At 38.4% G+C, this 23964-nt stretch overlaps 1 protein-coding gene across 1 annotated transcript; it reads right to left on the bottom strand.

Annotated features, from left to right (window-relative positions):
- Positions 1-21750: 21750 nt before the first annotated feature.
- Positions 21751-23472, bottom strand: LOC130806967 (uncharacterized). The gene is made up of 2 exons (XM_057672239.1): positions 22618-23472; positions 21751-22551 (listed from the first exon to the last, which is right to left on the bottom strand). Exons 1-2 carry the CDS (start codon positions 23470-23472, stop codon positions 21751-21753), a joined length of 1656 nt encoding a protein of 551 aa, XP_057528222.1.
- Between the last annotated feature and the right edge of the window lie 492 nt (positions 23473-23964).

Below are 23964 nucleotides of genomic sequence, written 5' to 3'. Positions count from 1 at the left end.
AGAAAGAGATCAAGAAGGATTACCTTCTGTTAGTAATAACAAGAAACGAGAAAGCATAGATTCAATGCTTGTTTTTGGCTTAAATTTGATGTTTAATTAACAGGACCAAAACTCACTGATTCCTTCCCCAAATCGGCAGAATTCAAGGTCAAGGAAGAGAAATTTCAGATGATTCTATACCCATTGTGGTTCGAATTCAGAGGGAAAGGAGCAAGAAAGATCAATTAGCCATAATTTACACAAAACAATCAAGAATGTAGAAGTATAGATAATCTATCTTGAAAATCACGAAGGGAAGAACAAGGACTTACTGATTTCGCACGCAGGTCCTTCGAAGATCAGAGGGAAGAAGAACGGGTCATGCCCTCGCAGCCATTGACATTTTTGTAACATCCATTTTTTTTAAATAAAAATAATAATAATAATAAATAAATAAATAAATAAATAAATTTCAGAAATTTTTAAAATAAAAAAATATATATAACTCCCCATTAACAAATAACTTCCCACTTCTCCCTCTAAATCTTATAACCAACCTCACATAACTATTATAAATTAAACCAATTACCCTTAATTTCATTCAAATTATTACTCACACTTTCTTTTTCTTCTACAAACTCTTCCTTCATCTTCCAATTGCTTAAAATTTAATCAGAGAAAAGGCAAGATTTTGATATTAAAGGTATGTAATTTCATCTCTTTATAATATTGTTTTACCAATTTCAATCCAAATTACACATTTTGTATTTGATAAAAAAAATTATTTCTGACCTTAGTTTTCCGGCGATACGGCAGTCACCGGGATACCACCGGCGTGCGACGGCGGCCACCGGAGCTACTGCCGGCCTGCACCTTCTTCCTTCTCCCTTTCTCCTTCTCTCTGTTCTTCCCTCCCTCTCCTTTCTTTCTGCGTGATACAACGGGTTTTCTTTTACCCATTTTATTTCTTTTTATTATTTATTCCTTCAACCTTATTATAATTATTATAAAATCTTATCTATTTTCTTTTTTCTTTTAATTTTATTATGATAACTTTTGTCTTTTTCTTTTAAAAAATCATTTATAATACTCTTAATCTTTGTAACAAAATTTTTTGAAACTACCTTTTTGAATAAATTATATAAAATAAAAAAAGAGACTTTTAATTTATTTATTTCGATGGGTTGATCGGGGTATTAAATTGAGATATATTATTTTCTCGTATAAACAGCGAATTCGTAGACAGAGATTATTAGGAGCGTACGTTGTCTAGGATTGCGTGACAAGGTAATTCTCAATGTCCATCTAATTAGGACTATCCCGTTAGAATTATGTGCTAAGTGATAATTAATGTGTTTAGATAGGATGCATGATTTTATATGACATTATTTTATATGATGTTATGTTTTATATATTCTCAAATTATATTTACTATTATTTTTTTGGTCAAACATGAATTTATAATTTTTATTTCGATAAAATTTATATTATTATTTTATATAACGAAATTAGATACGGTTTAAATTGGAAGAGAAATATTTATGATATTAATTCCTATTGCCACCAATTGATGTTAGAATGGTGATTTGGAAAATGAGATTTCAGTTTGATATTCCTGAGATATATTTATTGGGAAAAATTTATGATCATAAAATAAAATGTATAATGTATGTTTGATTATATGTTTGTGTGCTCGCGACTAATTATTAAAATATATTAAATCACATAAAGTGTAACACGAGGGAAATGAAGCTCTTATATTTGTTGTGATCCAAGTATAAGGGTGATGAACAGGTTGTCCTGTTTGGTTAGTATAGCTGCCGACATGTATTATTATTTCTGATACTTGATATGATGTTTGGTCTTCCTTCTATTTGTTGTGACCCAAGTAGAAGGGGTGTGCCCACTAGGGTTCCCTGAGACTACTCTGCTGACTTGAATTATTTGGGGTGACGACCTCTTGATGAAGTAGGTATAGGGGTAAAGCCTCGGCCTACTGGCGTTCTTGTTCCCTCAAATTAAAAATTGATTATGTGTTTGTCATTATTAAATATCAAATTAATAAATTGGTTTATATGATATTATATATTATTTTCTCAAATTTTTTTTCTTTTAACTCAGCTACATATTATTTTCTAAAATTATTTTCCATTTTGATTATATTTTATTTTCTTAAATCCTTTTCGAGCTTAACCGTTTTACGGGATGGAGTTGGAATTACTCGATTTCCTGATTTTGGGAGTTTTTCCCTTGTTTTTCTTGCATTCTTATGTTGCAGGTTATTGATGGCGTGGGAATCGTGGAGTGAGGATCACATAGAAATATAGCTTTTATTAGAGTCGTATTTCGGTTTAAATTTTACCTTAGGTTGTTTAAATTTTATATAGACACAGATTACGTTTCAGTCTTTTCTTATGTTCTAAGACCCTTTGTTGGATTTAAAATTATTAAGTTATTTCTTAGTCGTTAAGCCTTACATATATTTTATTAGAAATAGATGTGGCGGTAACACTCCCATGAGTAGGTTTTGGTTCATCTTTTTCATTAAAGGTGTTTTCAAAAGTTCGGCCTATTCTGAGGGTGTTACAGTTTTCTTCAAAAAAAATTTAGGGAAATACGGGTTTGAAGGTTCAAAGAGGAATGTTGTGGAAGGGGAAGATGTTCTTGACTTCTGGGTTGTTGACATGAGAGAGGGAGAAAGGGTTTAGGATTCGAGAAGATAGGAGATAAGAAGAAGATGATGAATAGTTAAATGCGTGAAACTGGTTTCTAATTTCATAATTAAATTTTTTTTAAGAAAAGGAAAAGAAAAGAAGAATTTAAATTAAGAATATTTTATGTTACATTTTTTTTATGTTTATCTTTTTTTAAGAATATTTTATCATTCTCGCACTGATAATTCTCTTAAACTTACTCGTCTTAAAATATTAATTTTCCCGAATGTTACATTCTACCCAACTTGAAATAAACTTCGTCCTCGAAGTTAAACTAAGTCTCAAGTATAGATTCAAATATCTAGCTAACATACATATCGTAAAGCTATGTCACCCAACTTAGAATGAAGTTCGTCCTCGAACTTAACTCACAAAGACTAAGGAGATGCAATAACTATAAAGCGATAAACATAGAAATACCTAAGCAAACAACCATGGATAATCGCGTCTCATGGCATTTTCTGCCTCTCACGTGGCTTCTTCGGTAACGTGATTAGACCATAGCACCTTCACAAGTGCTACACTACCCCAACGTTCATCATGCGTCTTCCTATCTAGAATCAGATTAGGACGAGTGTCTCCTCGTTCTGCTAGGTGTCAACAAGAGGTAACTACTCGGGCTGGAGAACGTGTGAATCATCTCTGATGTATTGTTTTAGCTGGCATACGCGAAACACATCATGCACTCGGTCAAAAGATGCTGGTAACGCAAGACGATAAACAACCTCACCTAGGTTGATATCATGCACCACTTGCCAATCAAAACCTAGCATTCTTCATCCAAATCTCTAGACCATAATCCTTATAAGCTTTAACTCAAACATAAATTCTTATCATAACTGCTACGCACAACACTTCAATAATAACAACTCAAGCTTAATTGCAACTCAAACACTAGGCTTAAAAATCAATATTAATTGCTCTTAACTTAAGCTTTTCCATCAATGATGTGCAGTACTTTGTCTTTACTAATTCTCCTACTATGTCACAATTGTTTCCAAAGTTCAACTCACTTACAACAAAACACTAACGATACATACGTCACAACCCGATGACCTTGCTTTTATGCACCAACCTATAATCACAATCATGGATCAACAAATAAAAGCTGATAGTAAAAGGGCTAGCAACAAGGTGACACGATTCGCAATCTTAGGACATACTATTCTAGCTACTAAAACGATAATCGAAAAGGAGTTATGATAAGCAACAAGACATTGGCATCATCAGAAATCAAATTCTAACATTGCATCGTCGAGCTGAATCTTCCTTGCCGTCACGATCAATCGTTAAGAGCGTTTTCCCGTTTTACCCCGTAATCCTCACTTCTTACATCCTACATTTTTAAGAAAAACCTGACTAACTCAAACACCTAGGTTAATACCATAATCATATTCATTTCTGTTCCTGTCTCTTATCTTAAACATCTAAATCCTCAAATCACGTTTTTCCTTACTCCCAAGATTGTATGCCCGCTAGATGAACTAACCCTAAGGATTAGCCATGGTTGCGGGTTGGCTCTAATACCAACTGTAACATCCCGACTTACCATTGACTGAGTAAACAGGATCATCACTGGGTTCGTTTCCCAAGAAACTAAAATCACACTTCCAAAAATCGAGCAAAGGGATCACAAGCTCTTCAACATGACTAACTCAGCTAAATCCCAAAACCAACATCTAACTAAAACACAAGATAATCATACAACTCCCTACAAGTCAAATATAACCAACGCAACCAAATCTAATATACATTTATCCAAAAACCTAATAGAAAACTACAAATTCCCACGTGCTCAGCTCAAAATACAACCTTGGAACGCTATTCAATCATCGCTAACCCATCGTTCCCGACCGGTTCCAATCTGTAATCAAACTAAAAGATGGAAACAACAGAGGGTCAGATTAAACTGAATGAGAAGTAAAAATCCAAAACATCAAACACAATAGTTTCCAAATAAGGGTTTAAAAGCAACATCAATTTCCTAGATCTATGTGCGCACAGGGAGTCTAGTTGAGAGGAACATCGATAGCTCTAAGGCTATGTCACTCTTGGATGAAGCTAGTCAATATCTCAATGACAATTCGCTTCAAATAGGGAGCAGGGAATAATGTTCCTCAACTCCGTCAATGACCAGCTCGCAAGCCCGATCCATTGACCATATAATAATATCAGCATAAGCATTCACAACAACATTTGTCTATACAATTTCCAATCTCAAAAGAGCTTTAGTAAAAAGTTTATTTTCAAGAATGTAGTCTAATCAGACCCTTTAAGGGACTGCTACTACTCACCAACAAGACGCTTCAAAGAGCCATGATCGATTCGCAACTATCAACTAGAAATATTCCTCGATGACGTCGCCTCCTGAAGTATAACAAACATAACATCACAACAAAGCGTTCGATACTACAAACTAGGTTCATATAGCTTATTGCATCTCCTCCTAAGACCGTAACTTACTCATGGATTATATTCTAACATTTCTAATCATACAAGGATTGTGCACTCCAAGCTTAAACACTCTACATGTCATCAAAATATTATAATCGCTCTCTAACTTGTTTACATATTTTGTAAAGATTACTCACCTTCAGCATTCTTTATAATTTTTAATTAAACTTAACGTATACATTCAAAATCAACCCTCAAAAATCCTCAAAGAATCTGATAATCCCTTCAAGAATATCAAACTATTCAACAACACAACCAATATTTATCCCACCATTAATGATTTTCACAAGAAGCTCCTAATTTAATCATGAATATCAAAATACTTAATATTTCACAAATATACCACATTTTTCAACAAAAACTCATATCTCAATGTCATGTATCCTATCTCTTTTAATTGAATCCACCATCTTTATTCTCAAATAGAGATTTTCATTTGCCTCAAAGATAGGTACTCTAACTTACAATCCATAATACTCCAAGAATTTAGCAATAATCAACACATTTTCCATGAATTTCCAATTTAATGACTCATCTACTAATTCATACACATTCCAAGATTCAACAACATTTAGGGTTTAACACATGAGTGAAAGATTATGCAAGGAAAAGTATATGAATGGGAGCATGATTATTAAGGAAAAGCAAAAGAAAGAGATCAAGAAGGATTACCTTCTGTTAGTAATAACAAGAAACGAGAAAGCATAGATTCAATGCTTGTTTTTGGCTTAAATTTGATGTTTAATTAACAGGACCAAAACTCACTGATTCCTTCCCTAAATCGGCAGAATTCAAGGTCAAGGAAGAGAAATTTCAGATGATTCTATACCCATTGTGGTTCGAATTCAGAGGGAAAGGAGCAAGAAAGATCAATTAGCCATAATTTACACAAAACAATCAAGAATGTAGAAGTATAGATAATCTATCTTGAAAATCACGAAGGGAAGAACAAGGACTTACTGATTTCGCACGCAGGTCCTTCGAAGATTAGAGGGAAGAAGAACGGGTCATGCCCTCGCAGCCATTGACGTTTTCTTCAAAGAAAATTTAGGGAAATACGGGTTTGAAGGTTCAAAGAGGAATGTTGTGGAAGGAGAAGATGTTCTTGTCTTTTGGGTTGTCGACGTGAGAGAGGGAGAAAGGGTTTAGGATTTGAGAAGAGAGGAGAAAAGAAGAAGATGAAGAATAGTTAAATGCATGAAACTGGTTTGTAATTTCATAATTAATTTTTTTTAAGAAAAGGAAAAGAAAAGAAGAAGTTAAATTAAGAATATTTTATGTCATGTGTATTTAGGATCATTCTCGCACTGATAATTCTCTTAAACTTACTCGTCTTAAAATATTAGTTTTCCCGAATGTTACACACAATTAGTTGTAGTGAAGCAAAATGTGAGTGGAGATTGCATGCTTCTAGGCTGCCTGATGGTGTCACTTGGGCTATCAAGAAAATTCAAAATGCTGAACACACATGCTTGGGGTTAGAAACCAAAAACCCTATGGTAACAGTGAACTGGGCATGTCATGCCTTACTGGAGGACATAAGGGCTAATAATGACATCCTAGGTAAGGCTTTGAATGAGCTTTAGTGGTCCAGGTATGGTGTTGAGATGGCACAACAAAGCTTGTATAGGGTTAGGAACATGGCCTTGAGTATCATTCATGGTGGGCATGATACATCATACAGTGCATTGCCATCTTACTGTGATGTTATCGAATCAACAAACGAAGGTTCATATGCAAATTGTGCTTGGTATCCCCCTACACATCCTGATAGACCACTAGTATTTATGAGCATTTTTGTATCATTCAAGACATCTTTGGAGGGCCTTTTTTCTGCTTGTAGAAGTGTTATTGGAGTGGATGGGGCTCATTTAAAGGGTAATTATGGTGGTGTTTTGTTATCTGCAATTGCCCTTGATGGCAACAATGAAATGTTTCCAGTGGCATAGGGTATTGTTTCATGTGAGGATGAAGAGAGTTGGAAGTTCTTCATTTGGCATCTTAAACATGTACTTGAACCAAGTAACAGAGGAGACAATTGGTGCATAATATCTGACAAGCAGAAGGTAACAACACTTATTACTTGGTATTTCATTGATTATGAATAATCTTCTAAACCTAATCTTAATATGTTGTTTTCAAATGCAGGGAATTGAGAAGGCTCTCAATGATTTGTGGCCTAAGGTGTAAAGAAGGTATTGTTGCAGACACCTTAGTGCCAACTGGAAGAAGTCTTTTCATGGACCTAAGTTATGGCAACTGTTTTGGCTAGCATGTGGGGCATTCTCAACCTTCACATTTGCAAAGGCCATGAATGAGATTGAAAAAAACAACACTGATGTAAGGAGATGGCTTGCTAATTTGGGTCCACAGGAGAGATGGACAAAACATAAATTTGATCCTGAATTGAAGTGTGATATTAACAAGACAAATTTTGTGGAAAGCTTCAATGCAACCCTAGGAACTGACAGGTGCAAGCCAGTGTTAAGTTTGTTAGAGGGAATTAGGAGAGTAACAATGATTAGGTTAGCAGCAAGGAGGCAGAAGTGTGAAGATTAGGAGAGGCTGTGTCCAAACATTGCGAAGAGAGTTCAAGTATTGTGCAATGAGAGTAGGTCTTGCAGCGCTTTCATGTCTAGTCCAAGGGAGTATGAGGTGGTGGAGGGTAAATCAACTCTGGCTGTCAGTTTGAACCAACACACATGCCTTTGCAATGTATGGCAACTCACTGGCATACCATGTAGGCATGCAATGAGAGCGATACTTCATGAAGGTCTTGATCCACAATCATTGCTGCATGATTGGTATTTAGTGGAGAAATATAAGTTGGCCTATCATCATAGCATTAAACCTATCCCTGACCAGGATAAGTGGTCGGCTACTGAACACCCTACTATATTACCTCCTGTGCTCAAAAGAGGTGTTCGTAGGCCTTGTAGGAACTGAAAGAGAGGTGATGATGAAGAGAGGAAGGCAAAGAGAAGCAAGACAATAAAATGTGGGAAGTGTGGGGATTTTGGTCACAACAAGGCCAGTTTCAAGGGAAGGGCAACAAAAAAACAAAAGGCAGCAACAAACACTAATGATGCTTCAACTTCCAAGTGCAAGGGAACGACAGTAGTAAAGCAGATGGCATCATCAAAGAAGGGAAAGAGCAAAGCAAAATGAATAGTATTTGTGTTATGTGAATGTAATTAATTAACTTCTGACTTCATTTGGATGAACAGTACATAAATCCTCTTTTGTATAACTAATTGATGAACAGTAGATTAATTCTCTTTTGTATAACTAATGGATGAACAGTAGATTAATCCTCTTTTGTATAACTAATGTATGATTATTGATGAACAGTAGCTTATTCCAGATTGTATTAATTATGTAAGATGTTGGATAAACAGCAGCAACTTGGTATGCAAATTGATCTAATTCCAATTTTTGGTAATGAACAGTATAACCTTACTTTTACAAGGCAAGAACCAACACAATACCTAAGCTTACATATATAGAAACCATTACAACGCTTACAATCTTACTTTACAATCGCAAGAAAAACCAATAATAGGTAGAACATTACAACAAATTTCATGAAAACCAAAACCTTAAGTAAGCTATCAACCTTCTTGGACAGCCCTTCAACAGTAGCTTTGAGTTCATTAAATTGTTCGCCATTCAACATTACAGGAGCAGCACCTTGTACCTCTGCAGATGTAGCTTCATCAATTTTTTCCTTCAAATCGGCATCATAACCCCATTCAAATGCTTAGCACGACATACATTTGTAGTAGATTCTTCCCAAATTGTTAATTGAACCCGAAACCCTAATATCATAGAACTTTGTTGGGTCACAGTAACATTTCTTCAACCTTACGCAACTATCACCAACTTCAATGGAATTAACATTAGGGCTTCCATGTCGTCTTTTGGTATACTCGAATACACCTTACTGCAGAATGATGAGTTCCTTGAGGAAGCAGCCATGGAAGGAAAGAAGGAAGAGGAGAGGAAAAAGGGAAGAAGAAGATCGTGTGTTTGAAGTGATGTTGGATATTTAAACAATTAGAAACTAACCATGGTTAGGTTAAATTCAAAATTTAACAGACATTTAACGAAAAAATCATTAATAGTGTCACGGTTGTAATTAGCATATACTTAGGGGGTACCATTGAAATTAACTGGGGTACCATTGTTATTTTGCTATAGTACAGGGGTACTATTGATAACATCCCATAAATATATCAACTTGAACAGGTTAAAATACAAACTTCAATAAGTTGAAAAGCCAACTTCAAATAGATTAAAATAGGTATAGCGCGCGTAGTTATTTTACGTTTTTCTTCTTTTTTTAATTATATTAGTGGGTTGGGCCTGGAGAGTCGTCTCTATAAGAGACCGTATCTCAAGAGACTGACTATAGTTTCTATTATGAAAATTTAAAAAAAAATAAATTTTTTTAAACAAAATTTCCAAAATAAGGGTCTTCATGCCAAAGTTACAGATTTACCAAAATAATAGGAGAGTCCAAAAACGGAAAAGAAGACTTACAATTAGTAGATCACTTAGAAAGGACCCAAGTTTAATTGAATATACAGTATCATCTTCGAGAGGGCAATGACGTGGATCTCATTCTTCATCAAGAGAAAGATCAAGTAGACGATCAACTCAACCATGCTTTAGGATTGACTTCAATTTTAATTTACTAGTATGTACATTTTTAATTTTATTTGACATTTTCAATTAATTCTAGTATCTCTTACAACTCAATAATATATTTGGTCTACGGTCTAATTGGTCTGGTTTTTTTTTTTAAAAAAGTATGGTTTATGGTTTGGTCTCGATTTTTTATTTTTTAAACCGAACAAGACTGCAAACCGTACTATGATCAAAAATCATAATTTTTTTTTTTAAAAATATGTTCCTACCTAGATATTTCGAGATGTAGTTATTTTTATATAGTAATATATACTTGAATAATGTTGAAACAATCAACTAATTACAAATTATTATATTTGATGATTGTAGGTGTGAAATATTTGTATAAACACATATATTAATATGGCAAAAATATAAAAATAAAAAATCATAGACCAGAGATCTAGTGATTCAAATGGTCCGGTTCAATCTGGAAAATTTTTAAACCTAAATTTTTGATTTGGTCTGATTTTAATGTCAAACCAAATCAAATCGGACTATATGCACCCCTGCTCCTACTACCTTCAATTGGGTTGTGGTCTCCTTTAAATACCAATAAAAATCTCTTAGACATACTAAATTTTCATCACTTTATTTTTATTTATGTTTTACTTAGTTTGTCTCACACATAATATTTGACTTATTTTTTAAAAAAATATCAGTATATATATCTATATTATTCTTTTAAAATAATTGTTTCCATTAAAAGTTCCCGATCCTTAAATATCGCCACCCTTTTCATTTTATCGCCACCCCCCTTTCTCTTGAAATTACGTATTTACCCCTGGAGTTTAAAAAATTACAAAATTGCCACTCCTTACAAATTTCTTATTTATAATAATAATAATAATAATAATAATAATAATAATAATTAACTTTTTATATTCTTAAAAAAGAATATAAATAAAATTAATAATAATAATAATAATAATAATAATAATAATAATAATAATAATAATAACAATAATAAAATTAAAATTAATAATTATTATTAAAAAAAAATTGAATCGCCCTGAATTAGGCGATTGAACCATGGTTCAATCGCCCAATTTTGGGCGACGAACTTTTTTTTTCTTTTTGGAAAATAATAATAATAATAATAATAATTATTATTATTATTATTATTATTATTATTATTATTATTATTATTATTATTATTATTATTATTACTGTTATTATTATTAATTTTATTTATATTCTTTTTTAAGAATATAAAAAAGTTTATTATTATTATTATTATTATTATTATTATTATCCAAAAAGAAAAAAAAAAAAGTGAGTCGCCCAAAATTGGGCGATTGAACCACGGTTCAATCGCCTAATTCTGGACGATTCTTTTTTTTTTGAATAATAATTATTAATTTTAATTTTATTATTGTTGTTATTATTATTATTATTATTATTATTATTATTATTATTATTATTATCATTATTATTATTATTATTATTATTATTACTGTTATTATTATTAATTTTATTTATATGCTTTTTTAAGAAAATAAAAAAGTTTATTATTATTATTATTATTATTATTATTATTATAAGAAATTTGAAATGAGTGACACAATTGTAATTTTTTAAAAATTAGGGGTAAATTTATAATTTTCTTAAGGAGGGGTTGGCGATAAAATGAAAAGAAGTGGCGAAATTTAGCAATATCCTAAAAGTTTGAATGTAGGATCTAAATCCACCTAAGCATTATAGAGGAAGACAATATAAACAAAACAATATACAAGAAGTAAGTCCAGATACGAATGATGGTAAGTTTATGATTAATCTATTCTAATGTGTAAATATTTTTGTTTAGCAACAAAGTTATTTGTTTTACCCGGTTTTGTCAGAGTATTCAATATTGACTGCGGAGCAAAGCCGACAAAATTCAACGAGATTAAAGATCTATTTAGAAAAGAGTATTTACAAAATAAACGTCTTCAATTTGTTAGTCATTGATATTTAAATTGTTTTTAAAATTTGAAAAGTAAAAGAATTGCTGTTTAATTATAACTAGTATATGTCCCGTATAATTTAAGGATGTATTAATTTGTTGATTCATATGAAATTTTTGTATCGTAAAACTACTTAATTCTAATTATTTTTGTATCGTAAATAGAATATAATTAATAGTTTAGTCATTTAAATCAATAAAAATCAAAGTTACCAAAATTACTCTTTTGTTGAAAAAAGTGTAATCAAAAAATCAAAATTTCTAGTATTAACTTAACTTTTTTCTTACGTTTATTATTTTATATTATCCAAGTAGTTTGATTTAAAAAACAAAGTTTTCATATTCAATTACTAAAACATTTAAAAGTGAAAACATTATATATAAAAGTGACACGTATCATAATCTTAAACTATTTTAGTAGAATATATGATTAGATGAAATCATGCTCTAATTAAAAACTTATTAAAACTATAGATCAACCGTCGATGCACAGTAGATCGAGCATAAAGATGATTTTTGCGTACACTTTTTAGTGATGTCACATATGGTTTGTTTATATTAGATTGCATAATATCTAATTAAAGTATTATTATTTATTGTATTTATGTTTATATGAAATATCAAACTTAAAATTGGTATGGATGGTTCAAATAAGACTAATAGATGGTGTTTCGATTATGAAACGAGGAAGTGGGAAACACTTGAAATACCGTTAGTAGAAGCGTTATCAGGAACGGCGATTTGTGGAAGGAAGCGACTTGAATTCCTGCAAAACAACACGTTAGCCTTGTCCGGGGGGTGATCTCCCGGAAAACCCCTCCGACGCTCAAGTTAGAACGTTGATATGAGGTTATTGAGTAGATGACTATAAACGGAATGCAAGAAGATGTCGGGGTTGATATTGCTGGACTTTGGGTAGGCTAATAAAGTGGAGTAAGAGTAGGGATACTTAGAAGAATTATTTTCAGATGATCCCTTCCCTTCTGATGTTGGCCTCTATTTATGGTGGTGAGGAAGGAAGTTATTTATGAGAAGAAGTGGATTATCATGGGAGTAATGGGCAGTTGTCACCCATGGAAGAAGGATAACCAAGCAATGAGGGAGAGTGGGAAGTTAGGTCAAACAGGAGGTTATTTTCCTGGAGGGAGTTAGGGTTTTGTATGGGTCACTTGCTTATGGGCCAACTGAAGAGTTGGGAGAATCCTGGAAAGGCCTATTGACTAAAAGTCAAGGTCAATCCAAAAGGTCAAAGGTTATTAAGGTAAAATGACATTAATAATTTAAATAAATAAATAAATAAGGTAGGTGATACCATGACATTTAGCCCCACGCACGAAGGATGATATGAGAAAGGCAACCCTGATGACTCGAAGTATCTTTCTTTGTGCGGAAACGGTAAGCATCATTTGGCAGATTTTTAGGCGGAACCCGAAAATTAGACTCGCGAGCTTTAAATCGACTGTTCACATGCCGAATTTCGAGTTGTAACGAAGAAGTTATGGCCTTTTTAAAATAACCGCAACAGATGCTTTAAGAAAAATAAATAAGGTCAGTCAAGCTGCGGCTTGAAGCATGTCGCGGAATATCCCTGTTCGTCTACATTATTTAGCAGCAGGAATCTGGATGCGGAGGTTGGATCCTGGTTCACGCTTTATTGATGTCGCGGAAGCTCCAATACTTAGAATATTTTGGAACAAGGAAGCCCCCAAGGGGGGTCCGACTTGTCTACCACACGGGTCTTCAAGGACTTGAATATTTTTGAACGAGATCACCATCAAAGCGGGTCCGACTTATAGACCTCACGGACAAGATGCCGGTTTTGTTGATCTATCTTCCTTCTTGTTGGGGTGTTATAAGCCGTTGAATCAAGGGAAGGTGTCATACCCCGGCATGAAAGAGTAGACTCGCCAGACAACTGAGTCAAGTGTGTTGAAGACGCGGCTTAAATTTATACTTTGATTTTTTATTCTTCACTGAGGGACTTAGGGGAGTCCGACTTATCGATGTTGCGGGAAGACAAAAAGACTTGGAATCATTCTCTTCGTCTTAACACGCCCCTTTTTCTTCCCAGACGCGGAAAGATCACATAAGTCCGTGCCTTGGATTATATGGAAAAATGGAAGAATTTCTCCCATACTTAGAATTTTTACACCATAATTGGGAGCACCTGGGGGTCCGACTTATCGATCATACGGACATCCCTCATACTTGTAATAATTTTTGTTTTTCTTGGGGTATAATTCAGGGTCCGACTTATCGACCCTACGGCTTCAAGAGAATTTTAATAACTTAGGGAATTTGTTGACATTTTCTCCCACCTTGGGGGTCCGACTTATCGACTCCCCAATCAAGATCTGATACTTAGAAAAATTTTCAATTATTTCCCCTTTATTGAGGGTCTGACTAGGCGACCCCAAGAACATAGATAAGAATACTTAGACAAATCTTCGAAGTCTGCCCTCTCATTGGGGGTCCGACTTATCGACTTCCCGGTTTAAGTCTGTGATTCCACTTTTCGTAAGGGATGTTTAGATTCGATGTTGGAGCATTTATTACTGCAATAAATAGGGTTGTTGGAACAGTTCCCTCTCACTTAACCTTCATTAACTCCCTCAATTCTTCAAATCGCTAGAAAGACAAAGTAGAGAGAGACGCTTTGACAACCTTCAACCCTTCTTCAAACTTCTGACAAACTTCTCGAAGATCTTCAAAGATTCTGACAGAACTTCATCAATCTTCTGAAAAATCTTCAAAATTGCTTCAAGGTATTCAAATCTTTCTTCCAATTCTTAAATTTCTTCAAATTATTCTTCAAACTGTTCTTCAAGTTCTTGAATGTTTAAAGTTGAATTAGTTTTATGAAATTAGTCATTATCCTTTACAAGTTTTGCCTACTATTTTATGACTATCATTAATATGGATGTCGCGGCTACTCATGAGACAATAGCTAACTTCGACATTAACTCGGCTAACCCGACGGAAATTCCTTTGGTAGCTTGTAGACGCTTTAATAAAGAGGGGTTGCTAATGAATGATTCGGACGATAGTAGTTCGGTGAGAATCACCCCTCATTATGAACCAATAAAGGCTGGGGATGAGTCATCTGTATCCCCTATATACCCTCCGGAGATAAAGAAAACTACTCCTTGGTAAGTGAGCGTTGCTTTCTTTCCCAATTACTTGCTGCGAATAAATCTTGACCTAGAAGGGTTATTGTATGTAGATATGGAAAACATTGAAGGATCATTCGAGTCCTCAGGAAGGGAGAGCGCAGCGGCAATTCCTCCACCATTTTACATTCCAAGCGGCGGTCCCCTTAAATACTTCATAGATTTACAAACCAAGAGAGACTTAGACAAGCGTCGGGAAGCCATCTCTCAAAAATGGGGTTTGAAAGATGATATCAATATTATTACCCCGGGGAATTATGACACCGTTAGGTTTCCTCCCCCACACTGCATAGCTGTATATTTTCCTTCTTTTGAGTTAGGATTTAGGTTTCCTCTTCATCCATTTTTTAGGGAGGTATTAGATTTTTTGAATGTCTCAGTGCTTGAGTTATATCCTAACGCATGGGATTGTATGGTGGCATTTTTGATCCTGTGTAAAGTTTTGGCCGTACCACCAACACTTACTGCCTTTAGGTATATATTTAGAGCCCGCCTATGCAATTCTCAATCATACGGCTGTGGCTGGATAACCTTCACACATCGTCGTGGGCTAAAGATAGTCCACGACCTCCCTGACAACCAAACGGGATATAGGACAATGTTTGCCTATTTATACAATTCAGGAGGATGGAATATTAAGACCTCCTTCGATATCAAACCCAACCTTTTGGGTTTTAATAACGAGATCCCGCAATGTTCTTTTAATGATGCGGTGATCGTAGAGTACGCAAAGATGGACGTTCAATTGGGGAGAAAACCCATGAATGTCCAACTCAACTGGATACCGGGTCGTCCTGAGTTGGAGAATGAGAACCTCCTCTCAGCATTCGGCATCAGCCTGACTATTGATCGGAGTAAGAGTCGTCGAATTCCTTCCTTCCCGTTTTTATGGTATGTCTACTTGTTTCTAACTCTTGGTTTTTCAGGGATAGCCAAGGAAAACTTACGGGCAAAAAATCCAGAACTCATGAAGAAATTCAGCGTTATGCGATTTGCTCAAGGGGCCATCCAACGGCTCGCGGAAAAACCCCTACCTCTTCCTCCAAAGGTATAAATTCATATATATTTTTCGAACTATGAGGGATTTCTTCAATTTCTTCTAACTTTTTTCTCTTGTAGGACTCGGCAACTATAGAGAAGGGGCTGGACGAGGTGCCCTGCGAAGAGGAGGCCCTCCGGCTCCTTGAGGAGAGGAGACGAGTTCATATTCCCGATGACTCTCAGAGGGTAATCCCTTCTAAGAAGAGGGAATCGAAGAAGAGAGAGAGGAAGAGAAAGAGAGTCTCTTCCTCCCACGAGGAGAGTGCCTCAAAGAAGGCTTATGCGGGAATAATAATGACGGCCGTACCTCTGCAAATGAGGTCGTTAGAGGAGGAGGTGGCTTCTCCTCAAGCCGAAGCGTCCCCGGTCCTGAGCCGGGGCAAAGAGAAGGTGGGGGAGTCGGCCGCGGCTCCTGGAGCGAAGGTAGAAGAGGTGTACCGTCGTCGGGAGGTTCTACCTTTCCGACACGACACCCCTTTTACTTATTTGGGGCATAAGGGTATGATAACCCGATTCAACAGGGCGACATCCCACTTGATCAGCCAGGTGGATGTCGACCTTTTGGAGTCCCTATCCCCCACCGATAGAGTCCGTCAACTCCAAGCTACGGCGGCTGAGGTAACGTCTTTCTACTCTTATCCTTTAAGTTGGCCATATCTGGATTCTAACTTGTTCTTTTCACAGGCTTTTTTGAGGTTGTCCTTTGAGCTCAACTTCAGCCGACAAAGCGCCGTGGATAGGGAGACATTGGCCGTCCTGTCCTCCCGCTGCAACGAGCAGGACGAAGAGCTCTAGAAGCTCCGAGGTGAACTGCCGGGCTTAAAAGATAAACTGGCTAAATGCTCTGAGCTGAAAGAGCGTTTAGTCAGAATAGAGCAGGGGCGGGAGAGGGCGAGGAAACAGCTGGAGGAGACCGTTGGGAGTCTGGACGCGGCTTCTAACAAGTCGGCAACCCTCGGCCATGAAGTCGGTCACCTGACGGACGTTCATGCTAAGCTGGTTCATCAGAACCAGTGTCTTTTGCAACAGGTGTCAGCTAAGGTGTATAAAGTTAGCTTGAAAAAACGAGCCCGGATAGCTAGAGATTGGCTGACTTCGGACGAGCCGGAGGCGTCAACTTTCTTGGGGGATCTGACGGCAGAGATGGAGGGTGCTGGTTCCACGATCATCGAAGAGAAGTACCGTCTGGCTGCCGCGGAGTTAGGCGTCGACTTCGATTCTCTCCAACAAAAGGCAAATCTAAAAGGAGACGAAGCTCTGGCCAACCTAGCTCCGATTTTGGAACGGGAGTCGGCGGTACTGGTGAACCCCAACTGGGATGTGGAAGAGGCGAGGGCTTGGTCGGAGAGAGTTGATGTTGCGACTGAAAAGGAGGCTCTATGCCTTGATCTGGATAAGTTAACTCTCTCCCCTCCTTCGGCCTCGGGCACCCCCGAGAACTTGGCGCTTTCCCAGCTGGAGAGTTTATGCTTAGATCTGTCAAATCTACTTATCGATGAAGGAAGAAACCTCCAGGGCTTGTCCAAGGAGCTGTCCGAGATTGAAGTGGAGCCGTTCAACATCGAAGATTTTGTGAGCTTCACTCCAAGTCTTGAAGAGGGGGCAGCCGGGTCTCCTCAGCTGGAGGCCCAAGATCTTGAGGGGGACGTCGACGCCTTCCTAGATGATGTTTTATTTTGTTCTGAAATTGTAATCTAAACTTGACATTTTTGACCGGTTTTTGTAATTTGAATCGAATTATACGTATATATTTTTAAATGACACTTCTAAGATTGATGCGACCTCTTTCAATATTGACACTCCTAAGATTTTGTAATTCCTTATTCTAACCCTCAGGCCGCGGCCTCTTTTTCCCAAAAAGCGCGAGTGGTGCGGTCGAAAATTAAGTTAGAACAATTTCGATCTTGGGACCCCATTCTAGGTGTCTGACTTATCGATGCCACAGCCGGGTGAAATTGAAATTTACTTAGACTAATTTTGAACTTGAGGCCCCATTCTAAGGGTCCGACTTGTCGATGTCACGAACATTAGACATCAAACAAAATTTTACTTAGAATAATTTTTGAACCTAGGACCCCATTCTAAGGGTCTGACTTATGGATGTCACTGATATTTGCCTGATTAGTAAAGAACACTGATTTTAACTTAAATTAACTCTGATTTTTGGACCCCAGCCTGGGGGTCCGACTTATCGATGTTACTGATGGGCAAGATTTTTACTTAACATAATTTTGACATTTGACCCCTCTTTTTGGGTCCGACTTCTGGAAGTTTGGACCCCAGCCTGGGGGTCCGACTTATCGATGTTACTGATGGGCAAGATTTTTACTTAACATAATTTTGACATTTGACCCCTCTTTTTGGGTCCGACTTGTGGATGTCACTGATTCGTGGTGACTTAGAATAAATTTGAATATGGAACCCCTCTCAAGGGGTCCGACTTATAGACATTACTGAATTTAATAAGATTTGCAATATTACCAGAGGAAGTAGAATATAACTGAATACTTGTTGGAGCCGGATAATTCTGAAAAATGAAATCTCTGATATATTGAAAAATGTAAAGACAACGCGACTACGCCGCGGGATGAAACTACTGATTGTGATGAAATTAATGATCATTAACTGGCCTCTTGCGAATCTCATTAAATGAAGTACTTCTTTAAGTGATCTCCATTCCATGGGCGGGGTAGCTTCTTTCCTTTCATGTCTTCCAGTTCGAATGTTCCGGGTTTGATGACGCGGATGATTTTGAACGGGCCATCCCAGTTGGCCCCAAGTTTCCCTTTATCTACGATTTTCCCCATGGACTCAACTTTACGTAGGACGAAGTCGCCAACTTGAATGTGTTTAGTTTTGACGAGTCGGTTGAAGCTGCGAATCATCTTCTGTTTTTGGGACATAGACCTTAACAATGCATTCCCCCGTGTTTCTGGGAGCAGATCTAAGTTTGCTCTTTTTCCTTGTTCATTCTCGCTGTATGAGTAGTAGGTAACCCTTGTGGAGGGTATGTCTATCTCTACTGGAAGCACGGCTTCGAATCCGTATACCAAGGAAAATGGGGTATGCCCTGTTGCTTCTTTGACGGTTGTTCGGCTTGCCCATAGGATGCTAGATAGTTCTTCGTCCCAAGTACCTTTAACCCCCTCTATTTTCTTTTTGATGCCGTTCAGGATTTCCTTGTTTGCTGATTCAACTTGCCCATTTGTTTGCGGCCGAGATACTGAACTGAATCGGATTTGAATGCTAAATCTATCACAGTATTGTATTGTGTTCTTACTGACAAATTGTCTCCCATTGTCGGTAATGATCACACGAGGAATACCGTATCTTGTGATGATATTTCACCATATGAATTAACAAACTTGTTTGTCTGTGATGAAGCTGAGGGGCTCTGCTTCCACGTACTTGGTGAAATAAACAATGGTCACTATAATGAATTTGTGTTGTCCCTTTGGAGGCGGGAAGGGGCCAAGGAGATCCATACCCCACTTATCGAAAGGCAAGACGGCTTGCATGACGGACAAGTAGTTAGAGGGCTTCCTTCCTATCTTTGAGTGGTATTGGCATTCGGGACATCGCTTAACAAGGGTTTCCGCGTCATTCCTGAGCGAGGGCCAATAATATCCGCTTCTGAGGACTTTGCCAATGACAGTTCGTACTCCTTGATGTATGCCGCATCCGCCTTCATGTATTTCGCGAAGAATGTAGTTTCCTTCTTCAGGAGGAACACATTTTAAAAGGGGATGGGTATATGATTTTTTATAGAGCGTGCCTTCGTGGAGCTCGAACCATCTGGCCTTCTTTTGAAGCACTTTTGCCTGATTCTCATCTTGGGGGAGCGTCTAATTTTGCAAATATTAGATGTATGGCTCCATCCACATTTTCTGATCTATCGATGGTGTTAACCATGAGGTTGATACTGGGGTTGGGTAGTACTTCCCAGATCATATCGCGAGCCGCGGATGTTTTAGCCGAGCTAGCGAGCTTTGCCAGGGAATCGGCCTATGCGTTTTGAGATCGTGGGATGTGGATCAATGTGAATTTGTCGAATTTCTTGACAAATTCTCTTACTTGTTGCAAGTACATCTTTATACTGTCATCTCATAGCAGATTTTGAGCCCCATGAGTAATGCTTCGTATTCCGCTTTATTATTGGAGGCCGCGAACTCGAATCTAACCGCCCTTTCCATACGGACCCCGGCAGAAGACACGATCAATAGCCCAGCTCCGCTTGCTGATTGTGACGAGGATCCATCTACATACAACCTCCATTCTTGATTAGGTTCAGGATGTTGGGGGATAGTATTTTCAGCTATGAAGTCAGCCAAGGCTTGGGAATTGATTGCTGTTCGCGGTTCGTATTCAATGCAGAAATCTGCGAGTTGATTAGCCCAATCAGTGACGCGGCTTGATTTGTTTTTTCCCTCCAGAATCTTCCTCAAAGGTTGGCTGATCCTGACGATGATCTGGTGGGATTGGAAATATAGTTTCAGTTTCCTGCTCGCCATCACGATTGCAAATAAGACCTTCTCTACTTCGCTGTAGTTCCCCTCAGATCCTCGAAAGGCGTGACTCGCATAATATACGGGGAATTACTTCTTTTCTCTTTCGGCGATTAATACCCCTGATAGTGAGTATTCGGAGACCGAGACATATAAGACCAGCTTTTCCCCGTTGGATGGCGAAACCAGTTTTAGCAAAGATGACAAGTGCTCTTTCAACTGCTGGAAGGATTCTTCAGTTTCTCTCGTCCATTCGAACTTGCTTTGCTTGAGGGTCTTGAAGAAGGGCGAACATCTGTCTGCGGACTTTGATAGAAATCTCCCAAGGCAATTATGCATCCCGTTAGCTTTTGGACTTCTTTTACGGATCCCGGTGACTTCATGTCCTGAATTGTCTGTATCTTAGGAAGAGGATAATCGTCCTTGGGGCATGCTTTGTTTAGATCCGTGAAGTCAACACACATCCTCCTCTTGCCATTTGATTTTTACACGAGGACGACGTTTGAGAGCCAATTGGAGTATTTGCATTCTTTGATGAATCCGGCTCTCAGCAATTTCTCCACTTCTTCTCAGGCGGCCTCTATCCGCTCTCTTCCTTGATGTCGCAGCTTTTGCTTCACGGGTTTGTAGCCTGGTTTTATATCAAGTTTATGGCACATGACACTTGTAGAAATGCCAGGCATTTCTTCCGTGGAAAAAGTAAAGACGTCGCGGAACTCAGTAAGGGTGGCCATGATATCTTGTTTGACTAGGCCAGGGAGATCTTTCCCTATTTTGATATGTTTTCCTTCGAATATGTCCACCTCCTCGTATCGTTCTACGGGGCGAGGCCTTTCGTGCGTATTAGGGTTCTCCAAATACACACTCATGACAATCAGGGAATCTTCTTCCCTTTTCCTTTTGGAGGGGGTGATGGAAGCTCCTTGTTTTAAGGTGTTGATGAGGCATTGGCGTGCCGTCACCTGATCCCCTTTGAGGATATCCACTTGTCCATCATCCCACTCGAATTGTAGCAGAAGTTGATGAGGGAAGATCGCGGCTTTGATTTTGTTGATGAATGGAAGCCCCATAATAGCGTTGTAGGGAAAGGTGAGATCCACCACCGTGAATCGTATGGGCACGGTTCTGCTTTCATTTCTTTCCCCCACCCGCATGGGGAGAATGATCGTGCCTAGTGGAATGACCTGACTTCCCCCAAACCCGATCAGCGGTTTGTCGAGGGGTTGTAAGTGCTTTTCTTCGAACTTCATTTTTCATAGGCATTCCATTGTTATGAGATCAGCCGTGCTCCCGGTATCGACGAGTACCCTCTTGACTATCATTTGCCCAATTTTGAGGGGGACCACCAGAGGGTCAGTATGAGGTTGTTGCAGCGTTTGGGAGGTCGTGGCATCGAACCTCATGATCGGTCCACTTGATGAGGCTTTTGGGGGCCCTTTTAGCAGAGTGTGGACGCTATTTCTTGCGGCGCGGATGGTAGGATATTCTTCAGTGTATCCTCCGAAAATCATGTTAATAGTTCCTTGTGTGTTGGAACTTTCGCGCCTGGCGTTATCCCTTTTGGGGGATCTGCGTTTTTGATTCCACGGCCTCCGTTCTGCTTCTCTTCCAGCGTTATGGTCCTTCCGGTTGATAAACCTGGACAACTTCCCCTCATCGGCCAATTGATGTAGGATACGTTTGAGTCCGCGACATTGGGCCAAAGTGTGGTCGTGCTCTTTGTGGTAATCACACCACAGATTATAGTTGCGTCGATCAGAGGGGGTGGCAGTAGGAGGTGGAGTTGGCAATTGATCCCTGATGGCGAAGAATATGTCCTTCCTGTTCCGGTTGAACAGCGGATCGTTGCCGCCATCTAATAAATTCCGCGTCCTGGGCTCCCCTTTAGCGACATATACGTTTCTGGATCGTGGGGGTCCCATATCTGACGGAGATTCTGGACGACGCGGCAAGTAGTTTCTTTCCCTCATTGATGAATGTTCCTCTCTGCTCCTTGAGGAATGATTGGCTGTGAGATCCTTCTTATCCGACCTTTGTTTCTTTGGATCATGTGCCTGACATATTTCGGAGGCCGCGACATAGCTTTGGCATTGCTTCATGGCCTCCGCGTATGTCTTTACTTGGCTCTCGACGAACTGGAACTTCAGCCTTTGAGCCTTCATTCCGTTGATCAGGGCGTTTAATGCAACCGACTCTTCCAAATCAGTTACTTTCAGTACCGCCTCGTGGAACTTTTTCAAGTAAGATGATATGGACTCTCCTTCCAATTGTGTGATGCTGAGCAAATGGAAGTTTGATTTTTCCTGTCTTCTGGAGGCTATAAAATGACCCAGGAACTTGCCTTCCAGTTGGACAAAGTTATGGATACTTCCTCTTAGAAGGGAGGTGTACCATGTCAGAGCTACTCCTGTAAGGGTAGTTGGGAAGAATTTACACCACAATGATGGGTTGGTGGTATACAGCAGCATCAGGTTTTTGTAGACCATTAGGTGTTCCTCTGGGCAGGACGTTCCATCGAAGGCCGCCATGTTTGGGATCTCTATTTTCCCAGGGTTGGGAGTATTCAGTATCTCCGGAGCCAACGGAGAAATTATTGGTGTGAGATCTTCATGAAGGCTACTCCTGTTGTCCTCATTCCGCGGCATAGTGACGGGACTGATGGGACGGCTAGATCCCGCGAGTTGTGCCTTTTTCCTTTCTTCCCTCCTTTTATCTACCAGCGATTGAACGCTTTCAGACGCCCTTTGTTTCTTGCTTTCTAAGAAGGTACGGGCGTCTCGAGAGGCGATTTTTGATTCGTCACCTCGCGGATCCGTCTTGTCGAGGCTTGGGAGGGTCTTAGATCTCTCCCACCTCTTCTTATTGCGCCTAGTGTGGTGGGAAGTCCTCGAGTTCCCATCTTGAGATTCATGAGACTTTGGTATCTCTTGATGGGGTTCCATTCGTTCCTGCAAACTTTTTATTTGGTCCGCCATGTCCTCTAACACTCATTGTTGAGTAGGATTATTATTTATGATGGCGCGGAGTTGTTCGGAGAAAGCGGCAGTGAGGTTTCGTGCCAGCATGTCCAGATCACGACGAGTCACTGCTTGGTTGTTAGCGTGACCTGCGGAAGTGTCTGTATCTGTGCTGTGTACGGTAGCTGTTTGAGTCGGATTCTTCTTAGGAGCCATGACTTTTTATTCATTCCCCACAGACGGCGCCAAACTGTTTCGATTATGAAACGAGGAAGTGGGAAACACTTGAAATACCGTTAGTAGAAGCGTTATAAGGAGCGGCGTTTCGTGGAAGGAAGCGACTTGAATTCCTACAAAACAACACGTTAGCCTTGTCCGGGGGGTGATCTCCCAGAAAACCCCTTCGACACTCAAGTTAGAACGTTGATATGAGGTTATTGAGTAGATGACTATAAACTGAATGCAAGAAGATGTCGAGGTTGATATTGCTGGACTTTGTGTAGGCTAATA

This window comes from Amaranthus tricolor, chromosome 1, assembly GCF_026212465.1.
Source record: "Amaranthus tricolor cultivar Red isolate AtriRed21 chromosome 1, ASM2621246v1, whole genome shotgun sequence".
Classification (NCBI taxonomy): Eukaryota; Viridiplantae; Streptophyta; class Magnoliopsida; order Caryophyllales; family Amaranthaceae; genus Amaranthus; species Amaranthus tricolor.
The sequence above is the reverse complement of the archived record's forward strand: the minus strand, read 5'-3'. Positions and strand labels throughout refer to the sequence as shown.